Source organism: Acipenser ruthenus, chromosome 7 (assembly GCF_902713425.1).
Source record: "Acipenser ruthenus chromosome 7, fAciRut3.2 maternal haplotype, whole genome shotgun sequence".
Taxonomy (NCBI): domain Eukaryota; kingdom Metazoa; phylum Chordata; class Actinopteri; order Acipenseriformes; family Acipenseridae; genus Acipenser; species Acipenser ruthenus.
In genome coordinates, this window is record NC_081195.1 from 7,713,705 (window position 1) to 7,731,055 (window position 17,351).

Sequence of the window (17,351 nt, forward strand, 5' to 3'; positions counted from 1 at the left end):
TGGGCTGCTCTGGTTTTCAGATAACGTTTCGAAATCTGCATTTTCGAATTCAGGCCAGTTTTTGAGATATTCTGCTTAGCTGACAGCCGAGTTTCTAAGTCATGCATGCACAGTTTACCATAAACTGGACCGTTAATTCATTTAAGAGTACATGAATCAAAGTTAATGTATTTTTTACTCTCCTCAGAAAACATTTAGGAACATGGTATACCAAAAAAAAAAAAAGGTAATCTCATTTGCTTATGTAATGTCCATCAATATATAGTGAGGCATAGGGGTTTATCAGAACTTCTGGGTTTAAGAGACCAGTGCCCTTCAAAAACTTCAAATAAATCCTATTGTATTGTATTAGTCAGCATTTCCCTTATCTATTCCTGATCATTTATACTGTAGGTCAGGGGTTTTCAACCTTTTTTTGAAACTGTACCCCTTCTATCTGGAGGTTTCAGCTCGAGTACCCCTTTACAATTTTCGCTCGACTGAACGGTACCTCAGTTACAATAAAATGGAGAATAATCTGATGACCCCCCCCCCCCCCTGTTTATTTAATAAATCTGGGTGACAAACTGCTGGTTTAGGACAGAACAACAAACAGTAAGCTTAATTCTTAAAACTTTTAACTACAAGTATTTGGATGCACAGAATTAAAAAGACAAGTATTGGGTTAGGAGCACACCTATTTTTTTTGTAACTGTGACGGCCTTTTGTAAAAGTTTGAAGGCCTTTTGATACCCAGCATACACTGCAATACCCAGCAAAGTTATACACTGATATTCTGATAGCACAGCAATTCAAATGAAGTTTGTAATTGGTTGTGTTCCTCAAATACACAATAAAAAGTGATATTTACAGGGTATACAGTTATACAGCGATACAGTGGTTTCGGACATCTAAGAACAGGTACTGCGAGCATCTGGATTTATACTCAGAGGTACTCTGTAGCCTCCTGAGACATTCACAGCTTGTTTGACACCCTCTTGTAGTTGCCCGTTTCTGCATATAAAGCAAAATGCTGTTTGTCAATCTCTCTTTTTTCTTATAAATCAGTCTTTGCAAGAATCATTCCAAAAACACTTGAATCAGTTAGGCACTACCAGTCTGACACTACAGGCCTTTAAATTGCAGTACCAATTTGCAAGTTGCTAAGTGGTTGCGTTCCTCAAATTTGCACTGCAAAGTGATATCTTAAAGAATAGGGTATATAGTGCTTTTTTTCGCCTCCCCTCGCTTTTGGTGCAAAACTGTGCTCCGATACACTCAGGCTGATACTGTGATCACAAAACACTTGGAATGGACTTAAGTTGGAGCTTCTGTACTCTTTTTTAGATGCACAACAATCTTAGCTAAAGAAAATGGGTTCCTTCGAGTTCGTAAGACCCACGACCGCCATTAGCTGAGCCTTACCCCGATGGTATTTTTATAATGGGATTTGCCATAGGGAAGGGGGTGGTCTCTTATCGTACCCGTATCTCCACGACCCCTGGGCCAACAAACTCAGAAGGACATTCTTTGCGTGCACAAGAGTCTTAGCTAAAGAACGACATCAGACACGGGTTCAAACGACACCCCACCGCCAGATGGTGGGCGTTGCCCCAAAGGGGTTTTATAATGGGATTTCCCATAGACATTTTTCAGGGTGCTGTATCTCGGGTTCCGGGGGTCCCCAAGACTTGAAAATCGGTATGGATGTCCACCTCGGGGCCCCTGTCGATCCCTCCAAGTGACGTGTCCCCAGCTAGAAAGGACACCAGTTTAGACTTCTTTTGCCAACCTGGAGCTCAAAAGCTATTGGAAATGCAACCTTGACATGCCATCATGCTGAAAATGTGAAAATTTGTTGAAAATGTAGCATTTGAAAACGGGTGGCTCCCTGTGAAAGAGGGCCCCCAGACATGACCCTAGGAAGTTCAACCCGGTTTCTAGGCCTCGGGGTCATGGAGATATGACCCCGAAAAGGGTAGTTTTTGGACATTTTTGACAGGGCGTATCTCTGGTTCTGTGGGGGTTAGGAACTTGATTTTTTTTTGCGTTGGGGCCCCATGGGGCCCCGCACAAGGAGTCACCGTTTTCATGGTTCAAATGCCAGGACGGCTTGGCAAAGTGAATTTTTTCGTCATGACATAAGTTTTTGGGTGAACCACCACACCTTTTTAGGGGGTGGTTTGGGGTGCTCCCCTGAGTCTATATCACTTTGAATGGTGGTTCTACGTGCTCGGGTTCGAGAGATATGCCTGAAAATGTGTTTTATAACACTGCCATAGACATGAATGGGGATGAATACCCGAAAATATATTTTGCAAAGAATTGCTACGGTGGGTGTATGCGTGCAGGGGTTGCATGGTGGTGTGTGCGTGCAGGGGTTGCATGGTGGTGTGTGCGTGCAGGGGTTGCATGGTGGGTGTATGCGTGCAGGGGTTGCATGGTGGTGTGTGCGTGCCAGGGTTGCATGGTGGTACACGTGTGTGGAGGGGAATTGGAGTTCAGGTTTTGCGCACAAGAGGGGCGGGGAAAAGACTGGGAAGGGTAGGGTAAAAGAAAAATTACTACAATCATTTATTTTCACTTTCGACTCCCAGTCTCCTTTCCCTCACTTCATGATTTTATTTTGTGATTATTTAATTATTGTCAAAATAAACGGCCTTCATCTACTCACAGTTGCAGTCTCATTTCTGTCCAAAAAGAACCTGAAACACTACAATATATTGATGGACGTTACATAAGAAAATGAGATGTCCTTTTTTCGGAATACCATGTTCCTTCCCAAAAATGTGTTTTAATATTAGCCTTTAATAAAGGAAAACGACTGCTTAAATTAATTTTCATGTATCTATTTCAGTGCAATGTAGTTTCTTCATGTAATAAGAAATACGTTTTTTAACATTTACATTTTTGTTTTTTTCATTAAAAGAAAAAAAAAGATTTCTGGGGAGAGTAAAAAATACATGAACTTTGATTAATGTACTAAGGGTTACTCTCAAATGAATTCACGATCCAGTTTATGGTAAACTGTGCATGCATGACTTAGAAACTCGGCTGTCAGCTGATTCCCCAAAACTGGGCTGAATTCGGAAATGCAAAGCGGCCCAGAATTTGGGACGTTATCTAAAAACCAAAGCGGCCCAGAATTTGGGACGTTATCTAAAAACCAAAGCGGCCCAGAATTTGGGATGTTATCTGCAAACCAAATCGGCCCAGAATTTGGGACATTATCTGAAAAGTAAAGCGGCCCAGAATTTGCGACGTAAATGCAAACAGGGGCAGTCTATATGTAAAACTGTGATTACATTAGAGATAAACTAATGTATCCTGTAACAAAACTGCAATAGCGTATATGTTTAATATTAAAATATATCGCAAAAACGATTATAGATATATGCTACTTGAAAGAAAAAAGTACACCACCACAGAAAGCCAATTCTTACATTCGTGCATAACATGATAATTTATATAAAGTAATTCCTCATAGTTTGTAATATCAGTACAGTGTAATACCACATTATATTTTAATGGTACGGTTGTGGAAAGCAGATCACTCTCTCTATCTGATCACAATGTTAAAAATGCCAGCACGCTTTTCCACTCGTGTGACGACGTATTCATGTGACAGACATGGACCAATCAAAACGCGAGACTGTTATGCGGTTCCATCCCAAAAACCGGGCCTGTGTCATACCTCAACTGTAAGGTAAAAAAAAAAAAAAAAAAAAAAAAAAACTCAAACAGACAAACATTTTGGATCCTGCCTTCTTTAGTACATCTCAAACGTCTGTCTGCAGGACTTGGTTTTATATTTAGGTTGAAACAATTTAGTTTAGTCTACAATGTTACCATATGCTGCTCTCTGCAACAACAGTCAAATTCAATGATCATTAAAAAAAAAAATGTAAACAAGACACACAAAAAAAAATCTCTCTCTCCTGAGCTCTGTGGGAGGAGAGTTATAAATTGGTGCTAATGATCATGGTTCATGTGTGAGAAAGTACCACTGTTTAGTCATTAGGATCAAGGATTGTAGCAGTTCATCGTGGAAGGTTGCTAATTAGGTGAGAACTGCGTTGTGCTAATTCATTACATTTGTAAACAGAGTTTCCCGGGTAGGTTTCCTGGGTAGGGGGCACAGAGATTGACACAGCCAGACATCACCTGCTCCTTCTAAGCACACTTTGCATTTAACTTAAAACACACCGTCAGACAGTTCGTCCGACACCTTTGTAATTTGATAGTAAAATGCACAGTCTGACCGAGGCAGAACTTGCTTTCCTGTGCTGTCAGCAGAAGGCAAGATACCTTCAAGCTACATTACTGCAGCCTAAAATCATATGTAATAATGTTTTTTTAAAGCAATACGTTGGTTCAGTGCACAACAACTAATTTCCATTGTTGGAATACAGTGAAACCTAAATTAAACAGCCATCAAAGAACTGGCTGCTTATTCTGAGGTGATTGTACTGCAGACAGCTGTACTGAAATAGGTGGGGTGGGGCAGTGATAAAATCAGAACACAGCAGTGTTCCAGTGAGCGTATTTAAACTGGTCCTTGGCAGTGTTTATACTGGAGGTGGAACATCATTTGCTTAGCGCAGATCATTTGCATTCCAACCTGGATGCTCTAAAGCTGATACCTAAAGAGATACCTCTTAACACTTACAGACACAATAACTAATCCCAAGAAAATAGTCAAAAACTACAGTGGTTCAAAACCTTGGTGTCACAGGTGATAGAAAGTTTTATACCAGCCACAAATCATTTAGGATAGGTGGTCTGGTGACACAGAAAGTGCACTGAAGCCTATGGATAGAAGCTGCCGGGTGTACAATTCATTTAAAAACTGTTTAGAAATAGAACTACCTCTACTGTGCCTTCCGTGTTAGTTTTTTGAATGCATTCTTTTGCTATTGCCCCATCTCTCCACAAGATGGCCCCCATGTGACCTTTTTTTTCCTGCAGTCAGAAACATCATTTTCAGATTTTAACTGTAATAAACAATGATAAACATTTTCTGAGAACTGCAGCGGCGTTAATCTACGATTGGCAAATGTCAGTTGACCGGATCTGATCTCAGTGTCTGTAATTTGATTGGTTAAAGTGCCAGTCAGTTATAGGAATCCAGGAAGGGCTCCACTTCCAGGAAGATGACATCATTCTGCAGGCTCTGGAATGCCTCCAAGAATTCCGCACCTCAGCGCACTCTACTGTTTTATTAATAGTCACACCCCTGTTCTAAATTCATCATGATAACAGATATACACACCTTTCTCAGACAAGGTATCCAGTTTGTTTGTTTTTTTTTTGTTTTTTTTAAATTAAGGATTTTTGGTTTTAAAGAAATAAAAGACATTGATAAACCTGGTCCTAATGGGTCCTGTTATGCCATATTTCCATGTGCCAATGGGAGGTTTGAATTCAGACTTGTTTAAATATGTGGGCTGAGGCTAGTGACTAGATTAATAAATAACAATCATACAAACAGAGTTGGGGTCAATTCCTGTTTTTCAATTATAATTCTAATTCCAAAAAATTGGCTTCAAATGAAAGCAGTCACAACAATTATTGTTTCTCTTAAAAAAAAAAAAAACACAACCCCAACCCTGCATACAAATACATGAAGGTAATATTTGACTTTTGTGTACCATCTGAATGTCAGGTAGCAGATTAGACTGCAGAAGGAACCAGGTACACCTACCAAACGTACAGTGTCGTAGCAGGATAATAGGCTTAAAAAAAAAGACCTACAGCAAAACTACAAAGTGTGTTAAAAGGTGAATTTGAATTTTAAATGGTAATTTATCTAAAGCTATTAGTGGGGGTGGGGTGGGGGGCGTACCAGGCTATTGATCTCCACCGAGTCGTCATAGCTCCCGCAGAGGTGGGGTGCGCTCCCCAGCGGCTCCAGCCCCTCCTCGTCCCACATGTAGGTCCCGTCAGAGCTGTCCGAGGGGGAGAGCTCCAGGGAGGAGCCTGTGGGGAAGTCCCTCTCCGGAGAGAAGGGGAGGGGAGCCTGCAAGGCCGTCAGAGAGCTCTCCATCTCATCAGCCAGACCAGCTGGGAGAGAGAAAAAAAACACAAGCGCTTTATTTAAAGTTTAATAAAATTCTTCATTATTATTATTTATTTTATAAGCCAATAATAATTACCTTACTAACATGTTTATAAATCTGTTTCAATACTTGGTAATGGCTAGTTCATTTTTTGTTAATATGTAGTGACTTCTTTATCATTTTCAAATACAGTAAAAGCAATTCACTTTTCCCCACCACCAAAGTTATAAGACAACTGCTCTTGCTGTTCACATAAAAACATTTTACTCCAGTGTGAAATCTGTATTTAAGTAAAATTAAAACACAAAATCCCAAAATATTGCAATGTTTGTTGCACTTATGAGACTCTTACATCTTCACAAGCTGTTTTTATTTTCTCTTACTGCTCTGACATTTCTGTTGTGTTTTCTAGAAACCCTGGAGTAAACACCGAGAGAAAACACTTTGACTTTTCATAAAAAGCGTAGGAACAAACAAACAGTGCCTTCATTAAGTCCACTAAAAACCTACCTTGCAGTCCTTTGTCCACCCATTCCATGCTTTGGGACAGGAGGCCCAGGTCCCCCTCTGTCCCAGAGTCAGCCTGTCCTGTGTCTGGGACATCGTCCGTGGACAATAGCGGAAAATCCCCCAAACATTCTGTGAGAGTAACAGCCCCCCCATTGCCGAGATTATCAAAGTCATCGAGGTACTCCTCACTGTTGTCATTCCTCTCCAGGGAAGAGGTGGACGAGAGGGACATCTCATCCAAGGGTTCCCTCAGGTAGCGGAAATTGGCCTCCTGCTCCTTCAAGGGTACCTGCTCCTCTTCAGTGCAGGCTGCTGGCTCTGCAAGATCTCCCTGACCACAGCTGCGGTCTGCTCCTTTTTCACTGGCCTCCACTTGGCTTCCCCCTGCAGTCTTGTCCATGGGTGAATTCAGACAACCGTCCACCACCTTCCCTGGAACGTCAGGCCTGGGGTGCTTGACCAGGGAAGGCCTGGTCATCCGGTAGCTCAGTGCTGACGGCTTCCCCGACGGAAAGTTTGGTAAAAGAGGTTTCTTCAGAGCAGACAGAGCTGAGGAACCGAAACCAAACCCGGACTTGGCCAAGGAGCCCTTGACGTTGGTCTCTTTGATGCTGTCAGCTGTCTTTTTGGCAGGAAGAGCCTTGGTGCGCAGCTGGGGGTTGCTGGAGGGTTTGGAGAGCTCCACTGCCTTGTTGAAGGAATACGACCGGGTCATGGCGAGGCCTCTGGGGGACAGAATCTGCTTGAAATGGGAGAAGCTCTGGGTGCCCACAATATTGTCCAGGGACAAGGACTTCAGGCTGTCGCTGGACTGCATCAGACTCTCCCTAGAGCTGCTCCTGGTGGAGCTGGAATTAGCCCTCGGCCTTTGCAATCCCATTCCAAACTTGGGCCCACTGAATCCGTTCAGATTGGACTTGCTGTAAAAGTTCTGACCCGACAGCGGCCGACTCGGAAAGGCATTTCTGTTGGTAGCCTTCGTTGTCTGAGGCAAAGTCTGCGGGGCTACGTCTGTCCTAGCGGCAGAAATCGTGGTCCTCTTTCCCTTGCTTGGGGAAGAAGAGGTGGCCTTTTTTGCCTCTGGCTGCCTGAGTCTCGCGACAGGCTGCTGTAAACTCCCACCATCCCCCCCTTTCGCGTTGTCTAGTGTTTCCTCCCCCTCTTCGGGGGTCTGTACACCGTTGGGGACCCAGTTGGTCTTCCTCCAGTTGAGGGAGCAGGAGGGCGTGAGGACGACCCCGTTCTGTTTCCTGCTGCCCCCCATTTTTCCTCCCTGGGTCTGGCCGGGCAGGCTGATGCAGGCTCCATTGGCTAGGCTGCTGGATACCGGAGATTTAACTCCAAACTTGGGCAGCCTGGAGATCAGCGTGGACTTGTTCTGTGCTTTCTCGTCCATGAGCTGAGAGGTTCATTGATCTGTGCAGATTGAACAAATCTGCAAAGAGAGAAGTACGAGTTAATAACAATAATATTGGTTTATGTGCTAGCTAGACTACTCCTAATCTTTCCATAACTATCCACTGGAAATTTATCATTTAGCATTACATTTACTGACCACCTTTTTCTACCAAATGATAAAATAGTGCAGGTATTAAAAATCATTATTACAAACTAACAGAGCTTTACTGTAGGATCAGCAACTGACAGGGTCAGAGATCTAGTAATGTACATAAAAAGCAAAAAAAATAAAAACAGGAAGTCAGAGTTCCCCATGCAATAAGGAAGCTAGTAAAACAGTTGTGTAATTGAGGCTTCACAAACATTATTAGGAGTACAAAAGTGAAATATCCTCCAGTGTGACTCTCCGTGGGAAGATATGATGAAATAAAACAGCAGCCCCACAGTCCCTGGAGTTTACCTTGCACTCCAACAGGATGCCATTTCTTGATAAACTCATTCTATATTAAAACCACATGACTGTTACAGTGGTCACACGTGATTTAAATGCTTCTGCTCAAACGCGCGGGGGGGGGGGGGGGCGGGGGGCGGGGGGGTGCTGAAACACCCAGCCTTGGCTCTCAGCAAAGCACAACAGAATGCAAGACCTGATTTAATCTGATTTTAATAGAGGATGTGGTTACAATGAGACACAAGATGTAATTTACAGAATTATCTACATTATGCTTCTAACATACATGTCAGAAACTCATACTAATGCTGCAGCCGGTTCTGGGTTTCAGTGTATTATTTAAATGATCAGGAAGCAGAAGCAGTCAGGCCACTATTAAAATAATGTTCCTCCCCCCATAGCCGTATGAACACCTCCTAACAATAAACGACTGGTGAGATTGATTCATGCTGTGATAAGTGTGATCAGTTAACAGCAGATTTAGCAGGGGCCTGACTGGCACCTAGTGATCTCAATAATATACCTAAACAAGGGGAACCCCAGTACTGAGTGCAATCAATAATATACCTAAACAAGGGGAACCCCAGTACTGAGTGCAATCAATAATATACCTAAACAAGGGGAACCCCAGTACTGAGTGCAGTCATATAAATAGGACAGACCCATTCCTGCAGTATTACTACAGAACAAACAGGTGCATACAGTAAAAAACAAACACAAATGTTTATTTAAAGATCAAAAGACAAAAACAATTCTGAACTAACCTCAGATCTCCAAGCATGAATACAAGTAAAAACTGTGGTCAAACTGAAATGTACCGCAGCCTAAGTGAAAACAGAAGGACGACGCACTGCTTAAATACAGCTGTGCTGGGCTTGCTTGTGGGAGTTCCCTCTTTATGTGAGAGGGCGGTAAACTAAGACTGCTCTCCAGACTGTGCTCAACAGAAGCTTGTTCATGATCTCAATGCCATGTTCGTTTCTTGCTTGCTGCCTACCCATCTGTGCCTGTGCGTTTACTGGTATTGCATTTACAGTACAAACTGCATTCTGTCTTTGCTTTCTGGGTAAAGACCAAGAATGAAAAAAATAAACAAACAGGAAAACATTGCTTATGTACAAAGGAAGCAATACACACAGTCTTAACATAAACTCATTACTGAAAGGAATTACAGGCCTCTCAATTAGTTAAACTCTCAAAGAACAGCTCTGTTAATGCTGAATAATATTAATTACAGATGAAACCTGAATTAACTGTCCACCAGGTGGTCTGAACATGTGTGCTAGTCTACTGGAGTTATTGCAAGTCAGTTAAATATAACCATGCCGACAAATACTATATGAAGTCTACCTCGTCATTCAAAATGCATATTCAATTTTTTTTACATTTAACCTATTAAACATCCTGGAGTATTTTGAGTAAATTGACTTATTAACACATTTACAATTTATCAATAAAAGTATCTTCTTCGATTCTGTGTTTTAACTTACATTTATAGGTTTATTAGCAGAAATGTACTCAACACAAGTAACCAGCAAAGCAAAGTCACCCCTTAAAACATGTTAGCAGATGGGTTTTTAATGTTGCACACTACTCGTAAAGCGTAGAAATGACTATAAATAAATATCAAATAAATATCAAGCAATACAGTCGACAACAGAGCTTAAATTTCAATACCACATGATTCCCCAACTTCACAATCAGCTCTTCAATTAAAAGCTTTGTTCCTGGTTTACTAAACCTTTGATGTGGAGCACAAGGCAAGCACCCCCCAAAAAAAATAACTTGTAAGAAACTAGAGTTACATCAGTCACATTGCAGATCTGTAATAAGATACGTTTATCCACTACCCACTCCTCTGATTTCGAGTGATCAAGTTTTTTCCTGAAACAGTACAAACTCTGTATTCAGGGAGAAAGAAACACTCATCAGTAAAGACTATTTTGAAAGATGCAACAAACAGGGTTGCCTTGGTCTTGTGTTTCCTAAAGACTGACTTATGATAGAAAAAGTGGGGGTTCAGACTATTGAGGCTATGGTAGATGAGGTGGCTTTACTGCTACAGCCCCTCCAGTGCAAACCGTGACTTTAAATGTCATGGTTTGAAGGGTAAGAAAGCCTTCTCCTGTTGGCTATTGTGATCACCATCCACAACCCATTCCCTTCTAACTGCAATGTAAATAGGGGGCTGCTGATACTATGAAATATTCTTTTCCTTATCAGTTTACAGCCTCGGTAGTGCAGTAAAAATGTCAGCGCCCCAGATGAGAGGAATATAATGTTCCGGCTTTTAAAACACTCAACGTGGAAGTGAATCACCATTGACTGGTGTTCAACTGTAAAGGTGAGGGAAGGACGGCTTTTCGTATTTTGAAATCAACGCATTAATGAATGGTCATAAAAACCAGATGTTAACAAAGTCTGTCAGATTAGGAAAAATGTTATACTATTTTCTGCTGTTCATGTTTTATTTGGCAAAATCTACAAGTTGGAGAGCCCACGGCCTTAGTATTTTACACAAAAAGTCTGTAGCAGGGGTGGAAATCAGAATTCCCCTGCATAGCAACCTTGTAAAAAAATACTTCCCAATGTATCTTTTACTGCTCGTCCGCGTGGAAAAACAAAATAGAAAATGAGCTTATATAAAACGGATATAAATCTTGTCATTTCTGCAATAGGAGTTAAGTACGGTTAAGGTTAAGTAACATTTTACTAATTTCCCCACTACAGTAAGTCACTGTAGAAGTTAACAGCCATGAAAAATAAAGTGCAGCATGTGCCAGCCAGTGTAAAGTGCTTTGAACTGGAGTGATTCACCATTATAAAGGCCAACTGGAAGCATCAGGAAATGGCATAAGAAAAAAAAATAATAACTAGTTGTTTGGAGCTTTATTCATTTTCCACACGCTCTGCTGCACCCTGGTCCCAGGACCCTGGCGGTACGCATACCAGCATCAAACTTAGGACGCGTTCCAACTTAATTGTAAGGTGCACTACATTTTTATTAGGCTAAAAATCAATAGCGCAACAAACCAAGCTTCATCTTCTCATTCAGAGCGGGCTGGACCTGTTTGTGATGCAGGGCTTGCGTTGAAGACTCTAGCAGGCTGGGGCGTTGGTTACTGTTGCTGTTTTCATTACAGGTCTTTCTGTTTTACATTACAGGTCTTTCTGACCACATTTCGGCGCCTCCTTAAGACTCACCTCTTCAAACAGAACCTGTAGAACTCCTCTGTTTGTATCCTGGGACACTATCACCCTTCATGTAAATATGCTTTATTTTGCTCTTATCTGCCCCCTATTTTACTGCATTTAATCCTGTACTTCAGAATACTGTAATCTGCCAAGTGTTTAACCTGTAGTACTTTGTATTTAATCATATCCTGATGTAACTATCACTATTATCTGCTGTATTATTGAATTGTGGTTTGTCACACTTGCAACAATATGCAAATGGATTTCCAAAGAGAAAAAGTTACAGAAAGCCCAGAAATGCCTTTTTATTATTTTCTTATTAGATACTTTGATCGTTTACATTTTATAAAGAACATTTGATGATTTAGCGGTGTTTTTTTGCAAATAAAACAAAACAAACAGTAATAATACATTAATTGTATAACTATGTCACTTTTTTCCAGAAGTTATATAATAAACAAACAAAAAAACACCTACCGGTACATAAAATGCATTCAATTAAATACGTTTATTCCTAGTTTTGTAACTAACTTTGGAAATCATTTTGAAAGTAATTTAAAAAAGGTTTGAGAGATAAGGTATCCACCTGAAATAAATGTATGTTACTGCATACCTGGACTTTGCAAACTCCATAACTTGGATCCAATGACCTACATATAAAACATGCACATATTCAATTCTGCAGTCCCTTACAAACCAATACATTTTGGCAAATGCAGGAATAATGCATGGACTGGAGTGCTGGAGAAAGTACAGTAGCCTTTCTACAAAAGATAAAACTTCAATAGCAAAATGCAGCCTTCCATGCTGCTGAAAGAACTTTTGGAACCAAGTCTTCCAAAACATACATTGAGCAAGGAGACTAGCTAATGTGAAAGGGACTAATTGAACTTGGGCACAAACAGTAATGGGGAATCTGATCTTTAGCGTATTCAAAAAGTAAGTTAAGCTAGACAAGCGTTCCAGCAAAGTGCCTCCAATCCATTTTATTTTCTATTTAGAGTATTCAGTTATTACAATGCCATTTTCTCCCCCAATTTGAACGTCAACTCACTGCTGCTACTGATGTAGGAGGACTGAGGACCAATGTCCTGTCACGGCAATTACAATTTAGAGTCTGTCCTAAACAAGTGTGTTAAACCTTGCAATTGGTGAAACTGCTATACAATAAGAGTCTTATTTCCATCCCTGTTAAATTAAAACTGGAAGTATTTGTTAAAATCTTTATAAAACACTTTTAAAAGACATTTTGCTGTCCAGAAGGGTTTTTAATGGAGTTAAAGGCGCCCTGTAACTCATACACAGCAGAGTCGCATACTGTACATATTCTTCAGCTGCTTCTTTTAAAGAGCCCTGCAGGCTTAGGATTCCTGCCACACAGCAGCACAGTAAATCATTAACACGGTAATGCCACTGCAGCACGCACCAATCCCCTTAATCCCTGCAGATAGCACTCTGAGCTCTGCAGCCCCTCCTCCTCCCCAGAGACCTGAACCTGCCCTTTCCTACAACCTGCTGCATCACAGCAGCCCGTGGACCGGCTCTTCCTTTATCCCTGCTCAAAGCAACAAGCTGTTAATCTATATGCATCTCCATAGAAAACTCTGTACCCAAGAGACAGAACCACAGCTACAGTACTTAATTTCATCTAACCATGTTTAGACTAAATTAACACATATATAGATTTAGAGATGAAAAGACACCCATTGCATAGCAGTCTGATCCATTCCTGTTTTTTACTAGTTCAATAGGGCTCACCTGAGCTTTTTGCCCATACACTGTAGCTAATCAAGCTCTTAGTAAAACCTGGAATGGGTGAAACTGCTATGCATTAGGAGTCTTATTTCCATCCCGAGATATAATGAAGTGGTAATCAATATAGATTTTACAATTTCTTTTTTGCCTGTATAGCAAAAAACAATCTTATTAAAAAAAAAAAACTTCAACATCTGTAAGCCTCTGTAATACATTAACCAATGCCTGAAGCAATTTGTAATACAAAGAGTTTAAATGTAACTCCAAGCAGAGTCCAACTGTACTATTAAAGAATATGATATGATGCAGAGTACCCAAGGGATTGTGGGAAGTGGAGTGTATCACTACGGCTAAAGTAAAACAGCCAGACATCTGTACATTAACCCTCCATTTACAAACCACCACACTTTCAGCACCCACAGGTCAAATTTACCGCTTGATTTAAGACTAAAGGTTCAGTTCCTCTCCTGCAGTTCCCTGAGATTCTGTTTTATTCCATTAGATTTTATTTCAAATGACATGACCCTGAAAACACTTAATAATAATGTCCGGGGAGGGCAGGGGAAAAGGAGGACATGCATCCAAAGCAGGGTTTATTTGGTATTATTTATTATCGATAAAGATGCCTAGCCCACAATAAACACTTTGTTCAAGTTTGGGTGGTAAATCAAAAGGTTATAAAGAGGTATTGTCTAGCCTGGTGGCTACTATGGATTGTTCCCCATGAGAACTGATTTAAGTGCACTGGAAAGCAATGCTGATTTTAAATGAATGCTGAGGATTGGCATGACCGGAACACCATTGAGTGCTGTTCTGTATGTCAGGGAAGCAGCGTGCTCCACTTGCTGCGTTCTAGCTGGCTGTTGGAAGTAATTAAAAGTGTGCTTATTCAGTGTTTAATTATCTTATCAACCACACCTTGTGTATCAGCTTCCCTGACAATCCATTCCCTTTATTTCAGTTTGAGCATGTTGTTTTTGCTGAAGTATGCTGTACCGAAGAATAATAATTTAAGAATGCTTCTGTAAAACACTCTCTGTTCAACAGAGCTTCCCTTACTTTTAAATAAGGTTCAATAAAAAATGTGTAGCAATTTAAGTGAAAACAATTTACTGTCCCACCACTTGCAGGTTCACTCCCTGCATTACTGGGAAAAGGAGGACCCCACCTGAAACTCGCACTGTCGTTCTGTGTTGCACCCAACAATGCAGGGTCATATTACTTGTAATACAGGAAGTGATAGTGGGGAGATTGTGTCGTCCCATCAAACTGAACAGTGATGTGGGCAGGAGGAATAGGAATCATCTGAGCCAGAGTGAAAACACAGGCAGCAAACGAGAGGAGACATAAAGAAGACGAGTTACCTTAAAACTGGTGTGCTTCTGTAGTCCCCCGCCAAGCCTTCAACACAGAGAGAGAGAGAGAGAGAGAGAGAGAGAGAGAGAGAGAGAGAGAGAGAGAGAGAGAGAGAGAGAGAGAGAGAGAGAGAGAGAGAGAGAGAGAGAGAGAGAGAGAGAGAGAGAGAGAGAGAGAGAGCGAGCGAGAGCGAGAGCGAGCGAGAGCGAGCGAGAGCGAGAGCGAGAGCAGCTACAGAAGCTGGTATTGTTAAGCTCTTTCTTTCTCAAACCCTGCGACAGCACACGGTTGTTATTTGCATACCGTATGGGTGTGTTCACAACAGTGCTAGATACAGACACATTTACAATAATGCAAATGATGACTTGTCTGCACATTTCCCCAGGACTTGCAGTTGAATCAAACAGGATGTATGTGAGCCTGGTTCTTTGAAACACTCGGCTCATGCTTACTGCTGCAAGGGATTCCCTTGGTTCACACATGTCTGGTATGAACGTGCACACTGGCGTCTTATCAATAGATCTATATATGCCGACGGATCGAAACACTGCTGGAGTTATAATCATTAAAATAACAAACATGCCAGACCCATGCGTAGAACTCCTTTTATCTGATCGACTGACACACCTTGTCCTAATAAGCTCTGACACCTTTCAGCAGCCGCAGCACTGGCTTGAAACAGGAAACCTGAAAAAGCTTACGACTGGATAAGGGCATCTGCTAAGAAATAAATAATTATAATAATAATAATAATAATAATAATAATAATAATAATAATAATAATAATAATAATAATAATAATAAAAATAAAAAAGATTAAACCAGAGCCCTGTTGTCTAACAATAGCACTTCCTGGAATCTTGTTCAACCAATCACATTGCTCTAATCTTCCAAACCGTTTTATAATGTGAATTAGCAGCTATCCATGAGAGACTAAGGTGATCCCACCAATCTGGTTTAACTTGTAGCCTGCCCTCCCCTCCCCCACCCGATCTCAACCAGGAGGCTGTGTGGTCCAGTGGTTAAAGAAACGGGCTTGTAACCAGGAGGTCCCCGGTTCAAATCCCACCTCAGCCACTGACTCATTCTGTGACTCTGAGCAAGTCACTTAACCTCCTTGTGCTCCGTCTTTCGGGTGAGACGTAGTTGTAAGTGACTCTGCAGCTGATGCATAGTTCACACACCCTAGTCTCTGTAAGTCACCTTGGATAAAGGTGTCTGCTAAATAAACAAATACTAATAATAATAATAATAATAATAATAATAATAAAAGTGATTGTGCCTATGAGCGGCCCTGTCTCTGTGATGAGCCTGCACCCTGCCGGGATGAGTTACAGCTGGATTTTATTAGAGCATTTTACAGCACAGGGGAATCACCCTGGATTGCATCAGCCACCTATCCATGGTTATTCAGGGATTATTCCTATAAAAAGGTGGTGTATGCAATCTTGGGGGACATTCCCCAGTGCTGTAAAATGCTCTAATCCAGATGGGGTATACAGTATGTTGATCAGATTGCTCATAAAACAAACATGTTGTAGCTTTGTGAATAGTGCTTTATAGCACAAGGAGGTACTGCAATTCACTCCTGGTTGTCAGCCAACATAATTCTTTTTTTTTCATGCTGAACGCGTATAAAAGTTAAAACAATTAGAAGACAGTAAACGAAGACCACCACGTCCACGAATATCAGCAACTGCTGATGCATGAAAACAAACTGCGCACACTAACAACAAGTGATGCACAGTTCTCAAAGAGGAAGAGCACTACTTAAAGAAACTAAATAATACAAAAACGTTAGAACGTTGAACATTTCTTTTTAGCACAGAAGAACATGGACTTGTACTGTAAAGAAGCCTGGCTACAGGAAGCATGTTTAATTTTTACTAGCATGACATGTCGGTTTCATTACATGCTTGAAAGGAAAACGATTGGGCTGTACTTCTCACTCTGGCAAAGATACAAAGCAGAAGCAGACGAGCGATCTAAAAAAATATATATATATTTCCTGGTTGGTTTGCTTTCATCACAGACACATCCAAGACCTGCGTCAGCGGAGGACAAACCTGCACGGGTTTAAACTCAAACAACTTACAAGCCTGGCTAATTAAGAAAGCCTTGGGGAGTAGTGCTGGTGTAAACCACCCATGCATATCATCATACCAATGATGAACACATAATTAGAACTAAACACTGCCTGCTACAGCACCGTCTGCTAGTTTTTCAAGGATGATTCCCTAGTGACTTCATCAGAAACTAGACTTCTTTGGCATTCCAGTTTGTTTACATTCCACAGGTATTTTTTAGCTGCAGTCCCTGAAGCCTTCTTGGCATGCAGACTTGTTTCTGTCCTGCAGCGATCTGCAGTCACGACAGCTACAGATTACGATACAGTACGCAAGTTCTTTCATTGGTTTACCAAAATGGAAAACAAGGGGGGGGGGGGGGGGAATAAGGGGCCTTTAATCAGAAAGCCAGTCAACAGGTTACTTTGCACAGCAAAGTTTAATAAACACAAAGCGAAGGCCTAGTGAAAGCATGGCACAGTACACCACCGCATGAACATATATTCAAACAGTACCTGAAAGGGTGAAAATATCTGTACAAAATGCAGAGCGTATCAGATTAAAGCCAAATGCCATCTGAAA

General features: G+C 41.2%; 1 protein-coding gene across 6 annotated transcripts in view; it reads right to left on the reverse strand.

Annotated features, from left to right (window-relative positions):
- The window catches only part of LOC117415573 (serine-rich coiled-coil domain-containing protein 2-like), an 84,481-nt gene that overhangs the window by 56,349 nt on the left and 10,781 nt on the right, over positions 1 to 17,351 (reverse strand). For all 6 annotated transcript variants that reach the window (XR_009329038.1, XM_059026241.1, XM_034026100.3 and 3 more), the window contains 2 exons: positions 6,549 to 7,983; positions 5,825 to 6,042 (listed from right to left, as the gene is read on the reverse strand). Coding sequence is in view for 5 of the 6 variants with exons in the window: in XM_059026241.1 (XP_058882224.1) it covers positions 5,825 to 6,042; positions 6,549 to 7,944 (1,614 nt within the window). In the remaining variant the exon portion in view is untranslated. The remainder of the gene's footprint in view (positions 1 to 5,824; positions 6,043 to 6,548; positions 7,984 to 17,351) is intronic.